Genomic DNA, 15,594 nt, shown 5'->3' with positions numbered 1-15,594 from the left:
TAGTACCACAAACGCCTCTCCATATTACCTTATGTTTGCTACCGAACCTATATTGACCGTTGATACCATCTTTAAAAATGCCAGTTTGCAAGAAATCAGTAAGCAGACTAATGCCGAATACTGGAATGAGTTACGGCAGAAGTGGAAAAATGCTCTTGATTTCTCTGAAATATTAAGTGAGCGTGTGCACGAGAAAAATGCACAAAATTACGATAAAAATAAAGTTGAAAATCCCTTTATTATCGGTGATAAAGTATGGGTCAAAGATGAACAGCGTACCGTTGGTCGAACTCAGAAATTAGAATTGAAGTTCAAAGGTCCATACGAAATTACCGAATTAAGTCCCGATGGAAACGTTACCTTAAAGTCCCTTCAGAAAGTTCCAAAAAATAACCTGATTAATATTGTCCATATTTCCGAATTAAAACGGTTTAAACCGATCGATTTGGATGTAGAGGACAGTGAAAATGACTATTTACGCCGTATATTCCCTCAGAAATCTAGTATTTCTGACAATATTACCGTACAGAAATTACCCAATACTGTGACTACCGACGTGGGCAATCCTAAAGTACCAACTGTTGAGCCAGTTAGCTCTGAAAACGACGAAACGAATGTCCTTAGACGATCTGATCGTATTCGTAAACAAGCGAAATCTGTACTAAATAACTTATACGAATACTTCGCGTAAAGTCGTGTGGTCGTCGTCTCCAAAATGACCGTTAAAATATAGATTACCATTTCCGTAATTCCCTTTAATGCCTAAATTCCCATAATGGTGATTTACCATGTAAACTTAAATTACCAACATACAGTAATATACCCAGATTAATAAATTCCCTGAAATTAAATGGCTCACATATGTTGATAGACTGTTTGAAAGTCGCGCATCACCACCGGATGCTGCTACCCGCATCATTCTCCGTTCCCGTTGGATGGATCGTGTTCTCAATTGGATGGACGTTCCTTGCTTAAATGGATCGCTACCGTCCGAAATTTTGCCTTCGACACCAAATGGATTTGTTCCATTTGTATCGCACACGTGCCGTTCCATTTTCCTTCATCCTGTTGCCAAAGTTTACTTGGATCTCTAACCGTAACTTTGTGTTGTTTAACCGTGGTTTTGGATTGTTTGTGTTGTTGTTTTACGGAGGACAGGTATTTCCTCCTCTTAAAGAGGGGGGTAAAGCGTGTAAAGCACCGGAAGTGTGTAAGCCACCGTCGGGTGGAAGTTTGTAGTGATTACCGGTAATCACTGATTAACAGGCTGTTTAATGATGCGGTGTTGAGATGGAAATTCTAATGAAATTCAATTGAGTTTCTCCGTCTTACGTGACGGCAATTAATTTGCTAACGTGTGATTTTATGAATTAAAGTTGTGAGCCTTGTGGCAGTGTGTGATTGTGCTTGTGTATGACCTTTCCTCATCCCGTGCATTACCACCAGCACAGAACAGTCGTATTGGTCTCGAGGGCCGCTTTCCAGCAAACCTCGTTGAGAGACTTGAGAGTCTCGTTTTAGTATTGAGCGTATTAGTGAAAATAGCAGCGATATTGTAAGCAAAGGTGACTCAGATGTCAGGGAAGAACAGCAGCTTGGAGGCTATATGGAAATCGTTCGTCAAATAGAAGCGGAGAAAAATTTTGGTAAGCCCGGTTGGACTAGGCCACGTGTAGCTAAAGAAGATCGTAAGGTTGCTTTAACTGATGAACAAGTTGACGATCCTTATTTCTGGAAAAATCAGCAGTGTGAATGCTCGGACACGCAAAAGTGGTATAGATTATGTAGGAATCCGAAAAACGCGAGTACTTCTACTGATTTTGTGCGTGCGGAAATTAATTGCATGACTACTGATCAGTTCTACTTCTATCATAAACCCGCTAACCAAAGAGAAGGACGCATTGTCATTCCCTATCAGTGGCGTAAAAGATTAATGGAATCAGTGCATCACCGCCTTGTGCATACGAAAACTGACGAGTATATATCCACGTTCCAATACTTGTATGGTGTGAAGATGTACTATTGGCCAGATATGGAAAACGAAGTAAACGAGTTCGAGGAAGAGTGTGGAGTGTCAAATTGCACGCGGTTGAGGAAGAAGAATAACATGCGGTATGTCTTAAGTTACAAAAGTTGAGCTGTTGTTCTTATTACGTTGCTTAGTGTTTCAGATTGAAGCGTCGTGAAAATCGAAAATTGTAGTGTAGTGGCTCAATATATCCAGTTTAACAGTAATGTGATAACACGAGTATATTTTCGTATGTGAGCGTTGCTTAATGGTAACTGGTTGTACTTTGTATGTTGCAACTTGGGATGTTGCTGGATGTGCTGGATGAAGCGTCGCACTCTGATTGCGGATGGAGATGTTACTTTTTCCTATGTCCCAATGTTCGCATTTCTCTTCGTTTCACGTCGTTCCACGATGTTCCACTTTTGTTCCACTACGATGCAGCGAAATTACGTTTGCGGGGGTGACGTGTACGGGAGTACTAGCCCGTCCACATCGGTACTACTCTACTACTTTGACCCCGAAGTACAGGCTTAGGCTTTACTACAACGACTACTTGAGTCATGACCCCGAGTCCGAGTAGATGCTTCTAAGAAATGTCCAGCAGAGAACTTTGACCGCGACTTGCCATTTCGACGTGACCGCGTGTCCATGACGTAGCTTTACCTATTGTTCTCGAGTACGAGCTGACCCTTTTCTCTGATTAGTTAATGCTGTGTTGATGCTATCTGTGATTAGTCCACGTGTCAGTGATCGTAGAGTATTGGCTAGTTTCTAAATCCCTATTGTTCTCAGAACCGTGCCTGCGCGTACGAAGAGTCGCACCTGCGCGTGCCCAAGACTATATAAGGCGCTCGTCGCCCACACAAATGTCACGAGTTATCATTCCAACAAAGGTAGAGACTTGTTCTCGACCTGATTAACTTCAGACTTCTTGCTCTGGTTTTCTCGTATCGCAGTGAGGAATCTTGCTAACTGACCTCTTAGTGACCTTTCACTTATGTCAGGGGTTTTTCCCTCTACTTCGTCGACGTGCATTATCATTCTCGGATGCGAGACAACGAAGACGTTTTTTTAGCGTTTAGATTGGCTAATCGGGAATGATTGGAGCCCGATGTTGTATTTCTTAGCAGCTCCGCTGTGATTTTGTTATTATGCAATAAAATATAACTAATTCTCGGATAGTCTCGTGACGTAACAGGTTACCCACTAGCTCCCACTTGCATCCCGTGACCTTTGGTCTTGTTCTCCTCTTCGATCTTCATGCCTCGTAGTGCCGAGTTGATGGATAGTTTCTCTTACCGCTTCTGCTAACATCTAGCGTGAGGTCAGGTAAGTATACTCGTATCTTTGTGTATTGTGTTTGCAGCAGGGATTCCTGAGTTCCAGCAGTTCCTGACTTGTTCCTGATCTTCTACTTCTAATTGCCATCCTACTACTTCTTCCCAACAGTTTGAGATAAGAGTCGCTCTTTACCGATTGTGTCGTGGTCGGCAGTGAGGATAAAGACAAGCATTGTGCAACGTCTACTTTTTATCTATTACACGACAGTTAACTCTGGCATTGAATGATTATTTATCAGGTTCATATAAGAGGGGATGTCAGTGGCTTACTTAGATAATCCCTGTACTTGCTGCCGTCAGTTGGAGCATGACGTTGTGGCTATACATGGTGCTTCTGTACCGCGCCAGATTTAGCCATATGTATGGCCGTAACGTCACACTCCAGGCGGGTGACGGCAGCAATACAGGGGATTATCTAGGTGCACTACTGACATCCCCTCGTATACGTTCTATTTATACAGTGGAAACAGCGATGAAAAGCACGTACTTGTAACGGATTAATATAAATATAAACCTTTCAAACGAAATAATTATATGGACAACATGCAAACCGGTCTCGTTCTACATATATCTCATGCGACATATCTGTGCATGTATAATCAGACACCGCGATCGGCTTTCAAAAGTGCAAAGAAAACACAGAAACAATAATTATGCATTTCGCGAGTGCGACGGTAACATATATAATGTTTGGCTGTACGTAGTTTTACAAATTGTACGATTATGCAAACAGAAAATGAGCGACGTTCACAAATTAGAGTAGCGTATTAGTAGTGCGTAAAAAATCTAGAAAAGATGTTCTTTAAATTACTTGCTCACCAAGATTCCGCTTGACAAGTGCTGAAAACGGTTATGATTACGTATATGGATGGTGTCAGTGCAAAAAGAGTATACCCCGGATAGTTTTTTCTGAACGGGCATCATCCACAGATGGCGATGAGAGATTGCTTCACGACCGCCTCGAATCTGCAGAGAATTCTGATGGGCCGGAAATAAAGTTATCAGGCGAACGTAATAGTTCTGTTATCGTCGGTCTGTTTATCATCTAACCAATGCGTACGAGTAGCTTTCCTTTGTCATCAACGACACAACCTTCCGACAATTAAGAAAATTAATGTCGTCGAGCAGCGGATTGCAATTCAAACATAATCGGCGAGTGAAAGATTCCCCAGCGCAACGAGGCCTTTTTTTATCCCACCCTGGTTTTACGGACATTTCGTCTAAGGACAACTCGTTTTTGTGGCAAATAGTCATACGACTGTTCGTTACCATAAACCAGTCGGTAATTTTTCGACTCCCCAAAAGTCGATCGACCAAATTTCACAAAGCAAAATGCTGCAAAACGAGTTGTCCCAAAACAAATTAGCCGCTGCGACGAAAAACGTGTGGCGAAATGTCCCACGACGAAATGTCCCGCGACCACTTGGGCTGTCACGAGTATAAGCCTTGCTTTTATGTCTTGTTCAATGCATCGTAGAACGCATACTAAGTACTGTAAACTAAGCTGCAAAATAATAATCTTATAAATGACAGGGTTTACAATTACTTTTAAGTGACCGAGTTTTAAATTTTAACAAAACTTAATCGCCAGTACGTGCGTTTTGTCGGTGTTTCAGCCGTGTAATGTAGCTGTATATACGACTGGGTCAACTGTCATTCGAAAACACCTGAGAGTATACAGAGCATTTTATAGCTAATATTATGTTGACGAGCCGTATTTTTACGTTTTTCATTGTTGTATTACTGTTTTGTGGTGAGCTGCACAGCGCCGTGAACGACGAATCCAGCAAAAGCCGCGCTGTTTTATTACCATAATGCTAAACGGAATTAAATGATGTACTCTCTCAGATAGTAGTGCGATAAGTATCTATACCAAATGTTTAGCAACCCGATCGCGATGTCCAATCGTGCAGCAGTGCCTCTCAGCGTTAAACCAGTTAGTTGCAATTACGCCTTCCACTTCAGATTGCTTATATACATATAAATATTGCCACGACCCCCGCTGGTGTTTATCAGTGGTACGGCTGCAGATGTTGCGCCTGCGCCATGCTATGTCGATTCGTTTAATTCTCTGTATTATTATTCCTATTCCTTGTATTGTACGTATTTATGTCCATTCTTTGACTGTCTAATTACTGTCCACCGCAATAGTACATATTATAATGAAAATATTGCATAGTCGTTCCTGAAAGTGATTCTACCTTTAATAAGTATCGCTATGCGAATACAAACAACAGTATGTACCACAGAAAACGGCATTTATAACAGAAAAACTTCCTCTGTTTTATCCTGATCGGGGATATCGTACCCATTACAGAAATCGCGTTTCCCCGTTGTATTTGCATAGACACTCGTAGTTCCTGAATACTGTACTCTGTATATCCTGCTTTTGGAGGAGAATGTCCTCAGTCCTGCCTGTGCCACATTCCTCTGCTTATTTCGGCATTCCCAACCCGCGAGTTTGCACGCGTTGAGTGCATAGTTGGGGGATGGAGTGTGAGAAAAAAGCACTTAAAGCGCTGGGATTATTTTCACTCTTCAATCATTTCTGTATTACAATTCGCTGCTCGACAGCATTAATTCTTAATTATTAACTTTCGGCGCTTTACCAATAAGTCAACAACTACAGGTGCCTGCGACCAAAATTCGTTATGACAAAAAAAATTACATTGGTCAAAAGATGAAATGGCCGACGATACGATAACTCTTAACGCCGGCCGATAACTGATACGTCGTTTATCTTAGTTACAATTCAGGCATGCACGAGGCAGAATAACCCCGAGAACATGAAACGATAATTTTGTTCCGAAAGATCGCCTTTTCTGGGCAGGTGCATGAATTCGTTGTTCACATGCACAGAATTTTTACATCGGTATACTTAAATTATTTTTGCGTGGTGTTTCTATTTTGTTGGTTGAAACGGACTAGAAATAATTTAAAATTTGAACGAAATTATGGAAAGCTGATTCCGCGTAAAGGGGATTTTCATAGTGATGCGTTATCATTCAAAATTTAAAGATAATCGGTTCATAACAACAAGACTTTTGGTACATTTCCGTGCGTTTAAACTATTGCAACTTCATTTCATTAATAATATCTCCCCAAATCCTAATCGAATGTTGCGCGCACAATCGGTTTTCACGCCTCGTATACAAGGCCGTTGCAGACGCATAGCTCGTAACATACACGGTTGATGCCCCCGATGTTGTCTTGTGCTCCTTTGGAAATCATTTTTCTATCGAACGTAATTTAGATCACGAAGTTCTTAAGCTGAAAATTTAAACTAAGAAAATTTCAAAGACTTCCGCCGCTCAAAACTCTTGGAGCCGCTTGGTGTGGCAGCGCAATGCGGTTTTTATCTTTCCAACCTCTCAAAATTCCTTTTTCGATTTTCGTTACGAAATGTGGCCTTCAGTTCTTCTGTTGTTTTGAAACCGTTGTTACGTTACAAAACCTTCCATTCTTCTGGTGTAAGATGAAAAATAAATAAAATAAAACGATTTTATGTTTCAACTGCCGAATGCGTTGTTTGAAAAACACTGATGCGAAAATAAGAGATATGCGTCAACGATGCCTAGTAACTGGCAACGCAAATAGAACGTGATTTAGGCCGATTTTGTTTTCGTTTTTGTATGAAACGTGAACATGTGATTATCAGGGAAAGTGCAAAAACAATTTTATCAGAAATGTACATATGATGTATTATGTATCTGTTTTTTAAGTACTCGGCCGTTTTGTTCAGTTATCATTGCTACTGATCGAATACAAAGACAACTTTACAATTCACAAAGAAACATCACATCCGAATATTAACAAACAGCAGAAACATGCGGGCGGATTACAGAGAACATTTGATCTAACAATTGTCAATGGAAATATTTAGCTTGTCAGTGTCAGGTTGTAACCATATGAATTCTAAATCGAAATAAATTATCGTGAGAATAAAAAAATGTGGATGTACACAGTTTAGGCATATTGAAGTACAAGAAACAAACTAAAGGCCTATTTTTGCTCGGGCTTAAAATCGTCACATCTCGCGAAACTGAGCTATTTCGGCGAGTATAGATACATTCACATCTCCGTCACAGTGTCCGTGACTGAGGTATGGAGTATAACCACACACACGTTACCTTACCGTAAGTTAGTTTCGTCAAGGTTACGTTCGTCAAAATCTGGCTTCTTTCGTCAAATTTTGGAAATAGAACTAGTTCTATTTTTTAAACTTCACGATCGTGAAGTTCTGCATGTTTACCGTATACCAGCATACAGAACACTGTGTATGTTATTAGCGCACTTTCTACAGGCACAATTGTACTTTATTACCCGCAAACACTTAAAAGACCACTTTATAAACAATAAATTCCCATTTCCAACGCAGCTGCACATTTGATTTTGACAACATTTTAAATTTTAATTTTGGGACGCAATACACGAGTGAAACGTCGATCTTCAGGATACATCTTCGAAATTAGCTAGAATTCAAGCGAAGAAAACAATAAATCGTTGTAAAACTATCAGTCAGCCGAACGCGCCGTGGATGATTAACCAAAGGTTCAAAGTTACATAAACATCGCCTGCTGGAAATATCCTGAATGTATCCCACCCAACACGAAGTAGAGCAGTCGTAATTTTATGTTGAAATCATTTTTAGAATTTCGAGGTTTGGCGAAACTGATTTTGAGTATAACCTGGAGGCCGTTTTGCTCATGTCCGTGATGTAAGCCGTATCTTAGCGCCGGCTTTTATCACGATCGTCATTTTATGGACATTAAGGTTCATGTGCGTATTCTGCCATTTTGACGGACGTAAAGAAAAATGTGACGACAGCCGAGTAAAAATAGGCCTTAAGCCGGCAATACCTTGGAATCCGAGCTGGACCAGGTAGAAATCGCACTTTCCCGCTGTTGAATAAAGTAAAACTGCAAGATGTACGATAACGTCAAACCAGACTGTTTTTCCACTCAAACACTATCATACCAATGGTGCCCATGTACTCGAATCAACGCTGTCTGCACAGTGATGATCATACGCCGGCCGGTCAGGCAAGCGCTGGCGCTGGTGTAGCAAACAAGGACAAAGGTCACAGCGTTTTTACTAGTCAACAGCGATCACTCTATGTCTTCATTGAGTAAAGTAATCGCAAAGCTGCGTGCTGTGTCTTGTATTTGTAATTATGGCATAATGGCGGACTGCCAGACACTCGCTCTGAAGCGGTTACCACTTAATTGCCGCCAAATTTGGAGCAGTTATTCATATTAGTGCCTAATTAATCATCATTAAACTCATCGATGTTAGTAATCAGCGCCCTGTACATACCTTAGTTGAACTGGATGTGTTCAGTTTAAATAATTATTATGATTCGTGCTTAATACCGTTTTCGAATTGTTCTGTTTTAATTCGCTTGGCTAAATAACAGAATCCATACGCGGAACATTGTGCTGCGGCGCTAGTACAGTCTGTACTCTGTAGGCACATCGTGTGGCCCCATTGGGTACGGATTTATTCGTACCTGTGTCTTAATACCCGCTTTGTCTTCCCTATACTGCAAAATTTTTGTTCTTGCACCGGCGAATGCGTAAATGCATGAGACCAGTTATTTCGGCATTCCAAAAGGCAAAAGCCTATGCAGATTATTTTAAATTGTTTTTTGTCAGTACTTGGGACCATCGCGAGCTAAGACCGGTTCAACGCTTGACCTATGCATCAAACAGCAACGCTACGTTTGCCGGTGTAAAACATGGAAAATTTAGTGCGTCTTGACATCACCCGCGGCATTTCGGTGGCGTTGGTTATCTCCTGGGGACTTTTTTGGTCCTTCCTCATTGCATTCCTTTGAATTCACCCAGTGCCTAAGCCGGTATTCTCGGCTTACCTGGCACTGATAATCTGCATTGCCGACAAGTTGCTGTAGAAGACATTACTATACAGATACTCTCTATGGAAGCCGATCGCAATCCTGTAGAACGGAGTGGTCGTGGCGCATACGCTTATGATGCCACCATGATATTGTGGTTCCTTCACCATCATTAGTACATACTGAAATCCGTCTCGTTCGCCGCCCGGCTGTGGTGTAACTCTTGGATGACTTTCCTCGTAATCATTATGCACTGGGTCACGGTTATCCATTCCACAGCCGCCAAAATGCCGCTCACTGGCAATGCTTTGTTGCTGGACGGTTATCTTCCCAATCACAACCCTGCTAGACAGCGCAGGCGCGTAAGATTGTATTGGCGATCGCGTTGTGCCGCGATTTTATCTGGACGCCGTTGAACTTGAAGTACGTTTTCTCACGGATTTGTATCTATCTGTACAATATATTGTGAGAAACTAACAGATGTCATGAATCGTAATATTGGCCATTAATATTAAGAATTTTTCTTAATAAACTAATGCCAATTACGAGCAACATATGTAATGTATGCATTAAGAAACTAATAAAACTCATTGTTTCCTTCTATTTATTTGCGGTCGACGCGTATCCGTGTGAAGCGTCATTTGATATTATACGAAATTCTTTCGGAAAAAAAAGCAGTAAACAGCTTATTTCTTAATCTTCCTTTTTTCGTACTTATCCGAAAGAGTGTGGAGAAGAACCTGGAAAAAGTGCAAGATTGTTCAAAACAAGCAATGTAGCAACTACTGTTTATGAGAATTCCTTTTGCGCTCTTGCGACTTTGGACCGTATTGGTTTGCGACCGTCAAACCACTAGGGTAGACGAAACAACGCGAAATTTAAATGGAAGATGTTAAAATTGAAAACAAGACCGGATTGCGACATAAGCAATTGGAAGAACTTGTACAAGTAATTTAGACTTTAATCTAGTAAGCTACATACATTGTAGCATGAGTAATCTCCTAACGGTGAAACCGGTCCGGGTATTTAGCGGCCACAGCCGGTTGCGCAACCGAAGTAGAGAACGGGTTGTCGGCCCTTTGAAATCAAAATCTCATGCGCTGTCCACGCTACCGCCGTGTTTGTTTTACGCATGTGAAAATATAGTATTTGTATGTTTTGTGGTGATGGTACTTATTGATAATATACTCATGGTGATACCGTGATAGTACTCGTACACATCTCATACTTTAAATGACGACAGCGGCCTCACAGCGCAGAGTGAAATAAGTATTGTTCTTACAAATTTTAGCGTTTATTATACGAGTAACACATCTTTGAGTTCACGTTGTGCAATTTGTTCATATCTGGCTTTACTTTTTATAGCAGCACGCTCAACCGAGAATTGCTTTTTAGCGCATTATATCATCATACATGGAAGAAACGTTTTATTACCCTTAATTATACAGTTTGCCAATTGCCATCACAATTGATCATGATTCATGACTCATGAGTAATATGGTATGTAAAATTTTTACGGGACTTCGTAATAATGTGCAGGGCGCTTAGATTTACCAGAGTATTTGCTACTGCCGGTTTATACTTATTTTTTGCCTAAATTCTTTTTAAAAAAGGCGATTACCAGTTAGGTGATTCTCTTGATAGCAGTACAAAAAATGGTCTTATGAAAGGAATTGCATAAGAATCTCGTGCCACAATCCAGGAGCGTTACACAATAAGTGTTACGATCATGCAGTTCCACCAGATTTCCTGTGCTCAAGTTGGGGAAGCCTTTCACCAAACCTAAATAACCTGCAGTAGCTATTACCATATTATTTACTAAATTTTAATTTGCACTACTTACAATACTTACTACCTTTCCAGTTTTATATTGTGATTTATTCCTTCTTGCGTGTCCTAAACATGGCAGTTGTCATCAGCAGTTTTCTTATGGCAACGTTAGTTGCGATGGTTTACCCGCTTAGTTTGATTCCGGACAATCAAAATTCTTTGCAGATTCGAGGCGGTCGTGAAGCGATTCCTCATAGTTATCCCTGGATGGTGTCGGTTCAGAAGGAGTATATTCCTAACCATTTTGAGCACGTAGGAGGCGGAACCTTAGTAAGCAAGTAGTAATTATATAAAACAATTTGTCTCGAGTTTGTGCAATAATAATCTACTGTAATACTGCAGTCTGTAAGCCTAGCACAGTTTCTGTTTGCATTATCCTAGAATTCGTAAAACTACGCACTTAATTGGTAATTTGCCGTCACAGCGTGTATACTTGCTGTTTCTGTATTTTCTTTGCTAACTCTAGAAAGCCTGACCTTCAGCATTGCTCTAGATTAACGCACGGCAAGTGCTTACCGCGGCTCACGTTTGCCGCGAATTTGTATTCCTTAAGAAGGAGGGCAGGAGAATGCAAAGTCTACTCGGCAAACATGATGTTACGGAGGTGGAGGAAGGAGAGGTGGCCATTTTAATTAAAGCAGTCCATTGTTTTCCAAATGTCCATTACGAGCAACACAATCATGACATCTGTATAATGGACCTTGTGGATGTAAGTAATAGAAATATTTATTTCTGTTAATTAGACATTAAAAGAAGAAAAAATTATATCGCTCCAGGATGTGTCCTTTACGGACCACATAGCTCCAGCTCTGCTGGCGGTACCAGGATCGGAATTCGCAGGCTTGTGTATCCTCCCCGGATGGGGAACCAATGGCTACGTGAGAGTAACACCGAGATTACAGGAGATGGACGTAACACCGCGAGACATTTCACTTTGCCGGAACCTGGAGCCCTCCTTCTGTACAACGTACATGTGCAGCAAAGACACTGCCAGCCCAACCCATGGCGACAGTGGTGGCCCAGTGATGTGCCATTTTAACGGAGAGTTGCGTGTCACGGGCGTGCATTCCTACAAGTGAGTACCAGTTGGTGGGAAATTAACTGTTTGTGACGGAATGATAAACCCTAAATATTTTTTTACAACCAAGGTCCTATACTTTAGTGGCAGATACGCAAAGGTGATGACAGAATTATAACAAGCAAACTAGAACATTAATACTTCAAAAAAATACTTTAAAAACGATTAATACTTCCAAAGTTTTGATACTTTGAAACGCTTACGAGTAAAGTGACTACAGCAAGTATAGAGATTATATAAGTAATCTCCTTTATAACCCCTGTATATCGTGCCGATATTTATATGTGTAATGCATCGTATTATTTTGCTGATTTGTTAATAACATAAACTTGAAACTGTATCAACAGTAATTTTCAGTGTCGGACGAGACGTCGACACATTGATCGTTGCCGCACATGTTGACATTAGGCATTATGCCGATTTTATCGCCGACCCAACGAAAAACCCAAATTCTTGCTTAGTGTCCACGTGCACAGGATTCAACTGCCTTTATAATAAACTTTAAATAATTTGGCTGCTGATGGAAAATGTCTGCAGATTAAAATAATTATGTACTACTGTACTAGCAATCTCATTGTGTTGTTTTTGTACTGTACTGTAGATTGTGTACTGTAGTAGTTTTTGTAATGTAATTTTGAGTTTTGGACGCATGTTTTTGTAGATTCAATTGTGCGATTAAAAAATTGCCGTTCGACCTTGCAAAATCCGTATGTGTTCTCTGAATCTGTTGTGAAAAAAAGCATAACAAGTCAGAACGCAAACGTTTTCCCTCATGAGTCTGCAAAATAAGTTCAGTGGCATGTAAACTCTTGAACTGTGATTTAACATTAACGTTTCTCTGTTCCTGTTTTTGTGTTGTTAACAATCGGTTTACAACTTCACTGCTCTTCATTTACCCTACAGATGCTTTGCGCAGCCCTATCATAACACGAATTTCGCTTCGTTCTCTAGTTCGCAGTTCGCACACTACTACTTAATTAATACGAACTTGGCACAACCACTTACTTGGTACGAATTGACAACCAAAAACTGGAAAAAATTTCTGGGTTTTTCGCAGAATAACTTTGCAGTGTACGAACGTATAAAACGATTGCACAGATACATTATTGCTGTCCACATAACATGAATTACGGAATCTACTCGTATATCTGGAAATCAGTCAGCAATCGTGAATGCAGCTAGTGATTGTAACGTGCGAGCCCATATCGCTGGAAGCACCGATAGACGATAGTTACCAACATTTGCACTCAAACAAAACTGTGCGACGGAATTTAATTAAGTGAAACAAATTCGGTTGCGGTTGGTAGTAAAGTAACGAATAAAAAGAAAGGTAATACCGAGAGGAGTTATTCAAAGAATGTGAGGTGGCGCTAAAAATTAAACCGTCGAGTGAAAGGTCATCTAGTGCCACGTTGTCAATTAAGCTGTCACCTGAAGCAAGGGAGTAACGACCTAAAGGCAATAACTATTAGAACGGTACCAATAATATGGCGACGAGCTGCATGCAGAACGCAATGGCCTGCCTTAAAGGCTACGGCCTGCGCCAGCCTAGCAGCATCTTAGAGTCATTAAACGAATTAATCCAGGAGTGTTAGCTATAACATTTGGTGCCTGGTGATGCAGCTGTTCTCCTGTCAGATCGGCGTTTCATTGATGATTCACCACTGTATGATTATATGATTGTTCTCGTATCTACCACAGCTGCAGACTGCACAGAATCGAATAATTATTTTCGATAATCCACTAGCCGACTATCAATGTATATTCGGTTGGCTCAAAAAGACCGGAAACAGCGCAATTTTCACCAAAAGTAACGACGGCCACAAAATCATATATATATATATATATATATATATATATATATATATATATATATATATATATATATATATATATATATATATATATATATATATATATATATATATATATATATATATATATATCGTTGTTGTCTGCTTGTATTGACAGCTCAAAAAACACGGAGAAAGAAGGGAAATTGCAATTTGACCTCTTTGTGAATCGTGACATACTGGTAGGCATCTTAATGGGCAATCAGGATATTTCCGCAGAAATTACCTCGAACGGCAGTGACGGTTTACGGCACTTACCAGTCCTATCGCCGCGGACAGTGGATTGAAGCACCTCCTCGCACCACCTTGTGACTATTTCCACTACCTTTTCAAAATGAATTCTTACACCACCTTCGACTACTCCCTCTACTTCGTTCTGTTTATTCCTTCACTGCATAGTTCTAAAATGACTTTTCGTAAACCCTGATAAAACTGGTTTTTTTTAGCTTTTTATGTCCGCAGGCTAGTGATCACATTTTTTACGATGGCACCAATTGGTCCTATGTACCGTACTGTTCTACATTTTTTCTGGGAACAGTATGTACAGATCGTAGTCACGGTCATACATCCGAAAAGAGACGGGAACGGCCGACTCAATAAAGCCGTATGAGGGTGAGAATTGCCAAAAGTGGTGTAAAAATAATTAAAGACGTGGTTCGGATAGCCAAAGCGGTTTGCAACGTGGTGGCAGGGTGGTTAAAATAGCCGTTACCTAGTTATGATGCTGTCGGTCCGGTTGACAAGCGGATTCCCTTTCAGCCGGATGTATCCGCCGTGCGATCAGGGTCGTGTGATATTTCTCCAGGATCTTCTGGTTGCTATAGCCCGATATCGGATTGAATGAAGACAGGCATCATCCCGCAGAACTTCTATGCCAACTACTATGAATTTGCAAGACCCGTTTGCGCTTTTAACATGTTCTGGTGGCAATAGCCACAACCTGTTAATCATTTGCCTATCGTGTATCACTTGTGTGGTGTACGTAGATTCGGTAAGTATCTATGTAAAGTTCGCATCTTTATACGGTAATACTACAAAGAACACATAATGATACACATTTAAATATATCTACTGATCTACAAACTGATGTGCCACACAAGCAGGGTTCTTGCTTGTGTGGTGTGATATTAATAAGATTATTATAAATTTACTAGACAGAATAAGTTTTTTTTTGGCTGATCGCTTTTTTTTAAATTACAGTTGCGCAAAACTACTTGCGATGGTAGTTAAGTCTGCATCCATCGCATCGCGCATATCTGCTAAAGAGCACGTACGTACGTACACCTCAATTCAACCCGGATATGCAGTGCATAGCGCTATAACTGTGTGTGTATATTGTGGAGCAGCTTTTTGAGGTCCACGGATAAAAGTGTTGAACAAACTTTTGAATAAAAATTTTGAAGTCAACAGATAAAAGTTTTAAAAGAGTTTTTGAATTAAAATGGCTTTGTACAAATTGTTCGATAACGTAACAACGTACGATGCGGTGCACTGCCCATAGGCTACATCATAGTGCAAAATTTATTGCTAAATTCTGTTTTGATCACGGCATTGGACCTTGGCAGATGGGATAGTTTTTTTATCATACCACGAAAGCGTATATTTTTCCAAAAGGTGCGATTTTTTTG

At 40.5% G+C, this 15,594-nt stretch overlaps 1 protein-coding gene across 1 annotated transcript; it reads left to right on the top strand.

Moving 5' to 3' along the window:
• Positions 1-10,811: 10,811 nt before the first annotated feature.
• LOC129597014 (granzyme M-like) lies at positions 10,812-14,253 on the top strand. The gene is made up of 4 exons (XM_055494432.1): positions 10,812-11,305; positions 11,529-11,744; positions 11,812-12,110; positions 14,085-14,253. Exons 1-4 carry the CDS (start codon positions 11,108-11,110, stop codon positions 14,251-14,253), a joined length of 882 nt encoding a protein of 293 aa, XP_055350407.1. The 5' UTR covers positions 10,812-11,107.
• Positions 14,254-15,594: the final 1,341 nt, after the last annotated feature.

The sequence above is a fragment of the Paramacrobiotus metropolitanus genome, unplaced genomic scaffold, assembly GCF_019649055.1.
Source record: "Paramacrobiotus metropolitanus isolate TYO unplaced genomic scaffold, Prichtersi_v1.0 Parri_scaffold0000099, whole genome shotgun sequence".
Classification (NCBI taxonomy): domain Eukaryota; kingdom Metazoa; phylum Tardigrada; class Eutardigrada; order Parachela; family Macrobiotidae; genus Paramacrobiotus; species Paramacrobiotus metropolitanus.
Note: the sequence above shows the minus strand (reverse complement) of the source record. Positions and strands in the feature narration are given on the sequence as shown.

What these genes read in the sequence shown, in the direction of transcription:
- LOC129597014 (XM_055494432.1), top strand. Translation starts at nt 11,108, where the DNA reads ATGGCAGTTGTCATCAGCAGTTTTCTTATGGCAACGTTAGTTGCGATG. An exon ending in ACGTAGGAGGCGGAACCTTA is followed by an intron (nt 11,306 to 11,528) that starts GTAAGCAAGTAG and finishes GCATTGCTCTAG; the next exon opens with ATTAACGCACGGCAAGTGCT. An exon ending in GTATAATGGACCTTGTGGAT is followed by an intron (nt 11,745 to 11,811) that starts GTAAGTAATAGA and finishes ATATCGCTCCAG; the next exon opens with GATGTGTCCTTTACGGACCA.